Source organism: Porites lutea, chromosome 8 (genome assembly GCF_958299795.1).
Source record: "Porites lutea chromosome 8, jaPorLute2.1, whole genome shotgun sequence".
Classification (NCBI taxonomy): domain Eukaryota; kingdom Metazoa; phylum Cnidaria; class Anthozoa; order Scleractinia; family Poritidae; genus Porites; species Porites lutea.
This window is the reverse complement of record NC_133208.1, coordinates 9,769,799-9,776,796: the sequence shown is the minus strand read 5'-3', so window position 1 is coordinate 9,776,796 and position 6,998 is coordinate 9,769,799. Positions and strand designations below refer to the sequence as shown.

At 39.6% G+C, this 6,998-nt stretch overlaps 1 protein-coding gene across 2 annotated transcripts in view; it reads left to right on the top strand.

The window, feature by feature from the left end:
* Positions 1-3,774: 3,774 nt before the first annotated feature.
* The window catches only part of LOC140946111 (beta-hexosaminidase-like), a 41,196-nt gene continuing 37,972 nt past the window's right edge, over positions 3,775-6,998 (top strand). Inside the window, exons 1-3 of one of the 2 annotated variants that reach the window (XM_073395185.1) lie at positions 3,775-3,984; positions 4,076-4,114; positions 5,529-6,188. In XM_073395185.1, coding sequence (XP_073251286.1) covers positions 3,783-3,984; positions 4,076-4,114; positions 5,529-6,188 — 901 coding nt within the window. In that variant the 5' untranslated portion in view covers positions 3,775-3,782. The remainder of the gene's footprint in view (positions 3,985-4,075; positions 4,115-5,528; positions 6,189-6,998) is intronic. The other variant, XM_073395186.1, reaches the window with a different exon arrangement.

Below are 6,998 nucleotides of genomic sequence, written 5' to 3'. Positions count from 1 at the left end.
GCAATATTATACTATAATTACATGTGAAAATTTAAATAAGAAAAAAGTGAACGTTAAGGAAAACAAAAATCGTTGAAGTAGTGATATAAAAGAAATGTCAAATGTAAAAATAGTATAAATAAATGACAACAAACAAAAGGAATAAAGATTGTATTACATTTCATCTTTCTTATTGATACCAGAGGGTTCAAGAGTTTTTACCTCCTTCGATGAGGTATGCTTCTCTAGCTTTTCGTACACTGTCTCTATTAGATTTAATGAGCTCTAGTGGAATAAGTGTGATGTCGTTTGCAGAGTGGTCATTAGTAAGAAAGTGTTCTGAGACTGTGGTTAGTTTAGAGATATTAGATGGATTGTCAACTGGTCTGTGGTGTTCGTTGAAACGGTCTTTGAGTCGTCGTTTGGTTTCACCTATGTATTGTTTGGAGCAGTGTTTGTACTAGGGACCTTAAGCATCGACGACGAAATGGGTCGACGACGCCGACCGGAAGTGAAATTTTCCCGCCCGAACCTTCTGGGTATGCGTCAGGATGTCAAAACGTCGTCCAGCCTTCGTCGACGACGAAATTCAGGGAGGTTTGCCGTTGTCGCGAAAACGTACGTAATATAAAAATATACTTTTCGTGTGTAAATCACTCTTTTTTCCACCTTGTCATTCAGTACAGGTAGAAATATATTCATTTTGGATAAGCAGAATCCAACTGTTAAGCACTTTGTCGATTTCTTCGCCCGCTAACTTGAATTTATTTTTCAGGTTCGGTTTGTTTGAAAACCTGAGTGATGGCGGAACAGCCAGCCGGAAAGACGAGTAAGCTTTCCTCTGCTTTCTTCCTGGACGTGCCGTGAGATTGTTCGTTCCTTGACGGCTATGTTTACTTGTGCATTTTAGGCTGTACTATAGAATAAATGTTCATTTTTTTCGTACTAAAATTTGAAATATTTTTCCACATGTTGTTTTTGGGCGCTAGTAAAAGCAACTTTATAACATAGCGCGCGTGCTTGCCCTATATAAGTCCTATTGAGCCGCTATGAACAAAATCTTTATTTACGCACGCCCGTGCGTAAATAAGATGACGTGAGCATTTTTTTTTTACCTGGCTGCAAAGTACAGTTGTCGTCTTTTAAGCTGCAGTGCAGTTTTCCTTCTCTTTAAAATATGGTAGAAACTAGCGAAGAGCTGCCCAATTTTTCTATTGGCATTGACCTTTTAGGTCCTGATTCAACAAGCAGCAAAAATAAAGCCGAATTAAAAAAAACTCGCAAATTGCGCGTTTCGCAAATTTGTCGGAAGACCAGCTACAGCAAATTTTGGGCGAAAGACATTCACTGGGAACAGAACAGACACCAACTGTTCATCAACAACATTTAAGGGTAAAATTTCCGTTTTTATTGTTGTTTTTAAATTTGTTATGCACTTTTGTTATCTCCGGAAAATCCGACTGAAACGGGAAAATTTCTCTCGCAATAACAACACAAATTACACAAGAAGACATAAATTTATTACTCACAAAAACAACTGCTGCCAGGTCTTCTCAAGAAGCCGTAATGACCAGCCAATGTTCGTAAATGAATATAAGTTTAAAGACGGATGACAGTCGTCTTCGCTTAAAACATGTTTTGTGGATTTCGCCGAGCAAAACGTCAACATCTTTTCAGCAAATGCAAACCATACTCCACGACTTCTTACGAACATGTTAGTATTTTAACTGTAAGTGGACTTTAAAACTCTTTTACCGTTGTTTCTGCTTAGTTTCCATTGATCGTTAACGAATAAAGAAGCAAATTTTTTTTTTCTTAGTTTTACAGAAAGAATGTTTTCATTCAAAGTAGACAATTGTGGCGTGTTCGTGCCAGCCGATAGAACCGTTTGTTATTGTGTAGCGCGTTACGAGAATTTTGCAGTTAATCAAAAAGCAAGCACTTTTGTCAGCTGTGCGTATATCGAGTTATGGATGCACTTGGGAAGTTTGGAGAGCACTCAAGGAGCTAAAGTTGCACTCGGCCATCGCCTCGTGCAACTCTTACGCATCTTTGGTGCTCTCCAAACTTCCCGCGTGCATCCATAACTCGATATACGCACGCTAAGCATGAACAAATTCTTAAATTTCCAGTGGACTCTGGAACAGGATGTACGTGGTTATGAGGAGCCTTGAGAGAGGATAAGTATGGGAGAACATTGCAGCGGCACTGAATTCTCCTCAGCAGCCGAAATTTAGGGTAACTGCAAGTCAAGAGCTGTTCGAGATCGGTATTCACTTTTAACTTCAAAACAAAAACAAAATCTCGCGAGAAGGAGAAAGGCTCCACAATCATTACAGGTCGTAAAGAACAATAAATTTGCCACCGTCGATTAAACAATCGTCATAGCTTATAAGATGTAAATTACGGAGGTCTTTGAATGCCATAACAAGACTGTAACAAATAAGACAAACTTCTTCGCAAAGAAAAAGTCGTCATCTGTCTGGGAAGCTGCACTGTTTAAACTTCGTTTTCCCCGCCGAAAACGAAACCCTAAGCCCAGTCTGCCTCGGTTGCGAAGCGTCGTAGTCGTCCGTTTCGTTGTCGATGCTTAAGGTCCCTATTGTATCATGTAGATGAAGTTTTTGGAGTTACAGTCGATGTGATGAGTGCTAGATCTGGTTTAAATTGCCCCTTGGCAGCCCAGTTAAAATGGCCTTTCTGCGATTCTTTTTTGAATCAGTATCATCGCCCTCCTTGTAAACAGGCACCACTGTCACTATTTATTTTTTCATTGTTTTAAATTGCCAAGTAGTGGATATTAGCTAATTTTTTTTTTGCTAACCCGGTTTTAAAAAATCCAGGAATATATGGCACATAAATCACCAAGGAGCAACTCTCTGAACTCAAATAGGTTAAGAATCGGTGAAATGTCTCTTATGATGACATATTCTTTATCGGCAAGCTCATTCGGTAAAAGCACTCTTCTAGGTATTATCATCCTTAAATTCTTCGCGAGTGTTCTAAGTCATTTTACGGAGATGATAGGCAACTATATGTCAGTGAAATACGAAATTATTCCATGAAAAGTGTTTGCAACTTTGAAGTGACTAAGTTCTACTTAATTTCGCTTTGCAAATAACATAATAGGGCTTAAGACACTTATTCCATAGAGATTATAACACCAGAACAAGATCACACTCCGTTTAGCGCAGAGTCACGTGCGGTGCGAATTCCAACAAAATTATAAACCTCGTTTCGCTCGACGGCCAACGAATTAAAAAATAATTGTCATTCAAGGCTATATTTAGGTATTGAAATTGTTTCCTAACTTCTGTTTCAGGAGATAGCGAGGACGAACATGAACAGAAACTTTAAAACGTTGGCTTAACGTTTTCAAGTTTTAATGCTATGCCTGCAAAAGTCACCAAAATCATTATGATGATGATGAGTGCTTCCTGATAAATATATGATGATATGTTCTTTTTTCCGCCACGCTATCATTTTTTCATGGCTAAAGGCACTAAGTAACGACTTCCGTATAAAATTGACCTAAAACAGCAATATCAACATGACATAAACATAGAAGCCCCTTTAACCACAAAAGTATAGCTTTTTCCTTAATCCTTAAACTCATCTCAAACTCGAAGGCATTTTATTGCAAAAAATGTTTAATGCTTTGAAAAAACCTCTTTGTGTTGTGTAATTCATGAAATGCTGCTAACAGGAGTGAAAGGACAGGTTTGAAAATTTCGTGACGTGAGTCAGCAGTTTGTTACTGATGACGTCAAGCTAATTATCAAAATGCAACGCTAAACAAACACATGGCATGTAAATATTGGTTGGGAAAAACTCCGGCGTCGATTTCTTCACAGAGACCCATAAATCGTGCCAACATGAATTTATTTGCGATTCCAAACTTCAAGCAAATGTCTGTGAGAAGAAAGGTTCAATGCATCTGTTTTGCTCACGGGGGAATGCTGTTGGTTCTGTTGGTATGGTCATCTCACGTCTCTTACGAGACGGGTAAGAAAGCAATTAACAAAGCAATTGTTTATAATGTAGGAAATATTCTTTAATTTATTGTTGCAATAAATAGACTTTATTTTCTTTTGAGAGACACCCGATCAGTTTCCAACCGGTTCATCCTCCTCAGGTTGGTAAAACGATACGGGGAAGCATTATAAAGCTAGGGCAAAACAACAGACCCGTATACTAAAAATGGACCCATACCAATGTAATGGGTTTTGGTTTAGTTTGGTGAAGGAAAATCAATATTTAAAGGGAACGGGAGGAGAGGAAATAGTCTGCTACGCAGCTTTTTTTGTGTCATTGTGTTGCATTACAAAACAACGGCTGTGTAGGAGACTAGGAAGGAAGAGGTAACGCTTGCTGACTGAGTACCTCCCCAGACTCCCTTTCCCTTTCCTTGGCAATGTTCGTTCGTCAGCAAACTAGTAGAATACTGCTTTTGGTGCGGATCAAGCACAAAACTAGCTTATTTTTAAAAACGTGGTTGGTCAGACATCTGATAAGCAACGTAGATATAGACATGTAACAGTTATATGCAGGTCATTTTGTGCTTGATCTGTAAGCAGGATTCAATAAGTTTGCCGATAAATAAGTCTAGGGAGGGTATGCAATACAATAACTCAAAAATTCGTCTTCGTAGGGGACTGCTTCCTCCCTACCTCTCCTCCCTTCCCAAAGGTTACTCCTTCACGAGACTAAACCAAACCCATGTATGGAATTCAAGAAAATTTGAACGGGTGTATAATGCGAAGAGCCCATAACCCTGATAATATAAACTGACAGCCTTTTTGTACATTTAAGGTTTCTAAAACTCATTTAATCCATTTAAACCTGCGGTAAAACTAGGGGTGGTCCACAAGGGTAGTCCATGGACCAGGTCCACGAAGGGATCCATGGGTTAGGTTCACAGGGGTGGTCCATAGACCGGCGGTCAATGTTTTGTATACAGGCATTAGCACAATACTGAAACAGACTATCGTCTGACAGAGTAAGGGTCACTTTAAGGATTAACTTGAATTGATGGTCATGTTGCTGTTCAACTGATGATTTTGAGAATACTCCAGCCCAAGTAACAATAGCGCAGTGGCGTGTTTAGCTCGCTCTACCATCCTTTAGGAAAGTGAAGGAGTTTTAGTAACAAAGTGTACGGGCGACTGTTGTAACATGATGTGAGTACGATCTATCCCTCGCTGATGGTTTGCAGGGCGGTAAGGAGGAAAATATATGAAAAGGTGTAATGGCCGTGGAATCCCTTATGGGCTGCAAACGAGGGCTGCTTTTTTTCTCAGCACAAAAACAACTTTTAAGAACGCCACACTGTATCCAACCCTAGTGGACAACAAGTTTTTACCCAGGGATGTCTGGATCACCAACAGGGTTTTACATGCGTAATTGCAACCGTATTCCTGTCACTATTCCTGTCACTATGTGTAAGTGTTTCCACTGAACACGGACACTGTTCCTTAGTGTGTCAGAAAGGTATTGAATGCAACTCGTATAATGAAAATTAATTTGAGAAAAATGTTTTTTTTTTTCAGGTGAACCAGCTATTATCCCAGCTGTTTCGGAAAGCCTTACATTGTTAAACCAAGCAGATATCGACAGCATGGCTGATAACATGAAAATATATTTCGATGTGTTATCCCCTAATACTGTACAAATAACACTTTATAACAAAGGGTCGAGTCCCATAACAAGGGGTAAATGGGCAGTATATGTTTGCATGTTAGGAGTATTGGATTATGACCATCTCGCCAATAACCCTAAAGGTTATGTTCTACCTGGTGGTAGCAATTTAAAACTGACGCATATTAATGGATGTCTGTATAAGTTAGAGCCTCTGGATCGATTCAAACCATTTGCCTCGGGACAACACATCAAATTAAAATTCAACAGCAGTTTCGTAAGGGCGCGCTCTGACTTGGCACCGAACTGGTATGTTGCTGCTGAAGGCTTGATGCCAAAAATCATAGCAAACACAGCTGGTGAGGAGCTTAGTTTTGTGTTCTCGTCTAACAAGTGGACTTGGGATCCTTTCCGTGCCAAAAGTGTACCTGACCTTGGACATGCGCCTAACATGCTTATCCCCACGCCAAGGGAGATCCCGATGGTTGATAAAACTAGAAAAGTGATCCTTTCACCGGAATGGTGTATCTATGAACAGATGGGTCTAGAAAATGAAGCGAAGTATTTAACAGGTACGGTTTTTTTTTCATTTCCTACTATATTATAAGGTATTTATTGATTTATTTCGATTAGATCAAGTGAGTGGATTGCATTGCTAGTGACCAATCCATAACAACTGAAATTCATTTATCTTACCACTGACATTTAAAATCCAGTTCACTAATACACCCGTAGGAATGTGATGGAGAGAAAAAAGCGAATGGAGATTTGAGATTGCCTCATTTCGAGTTATGCAGAAGGTGCACTTGTAGGAATCGTACCCAAAAATAGGTCATCGGACAGTAACTTTACATTAGAGGCTGGTCTTCAGTTATTGCCCAAAAGAATTTCAAAAAATTAATTAATTAATTAAAAAATAAAAGAAATAATGATTTGGAGATAGCATATCCACAAAGTGGTTGTTCGTCTACCTGATCCATGGTCGAATTGGGATTTGGAATTTGGTTTTCGAGGAGAGGGGAAAACGAGAGTACCCGGAGAAAAACCTCTCGCAGCAAGAGAGAAAACCAACGACAAATTCAACCCACATATGGCGTCAAAGCCGGGATTTGAACCTGGGCCAGATTGGTGGGAGGCAAGAGCTCTTACTGTAGTATAGATAAGAAGACCCGCCTCAAAGGCTCAACAGGAATACTGAATGACCGCCCTAACACTGAGTGAACAACACTCCTTCACGCGCTGTCGTTTTTAATCGACCCGGATGCAAGTCCCGGATGAAGTAACGGAAAACCGCTGTACACTACATTCCCTCTCCTTCTCGCACAAAAACGTACATATACTACAGCAACTCAAAAATATTACGGTCTTATTTGAAACAAACA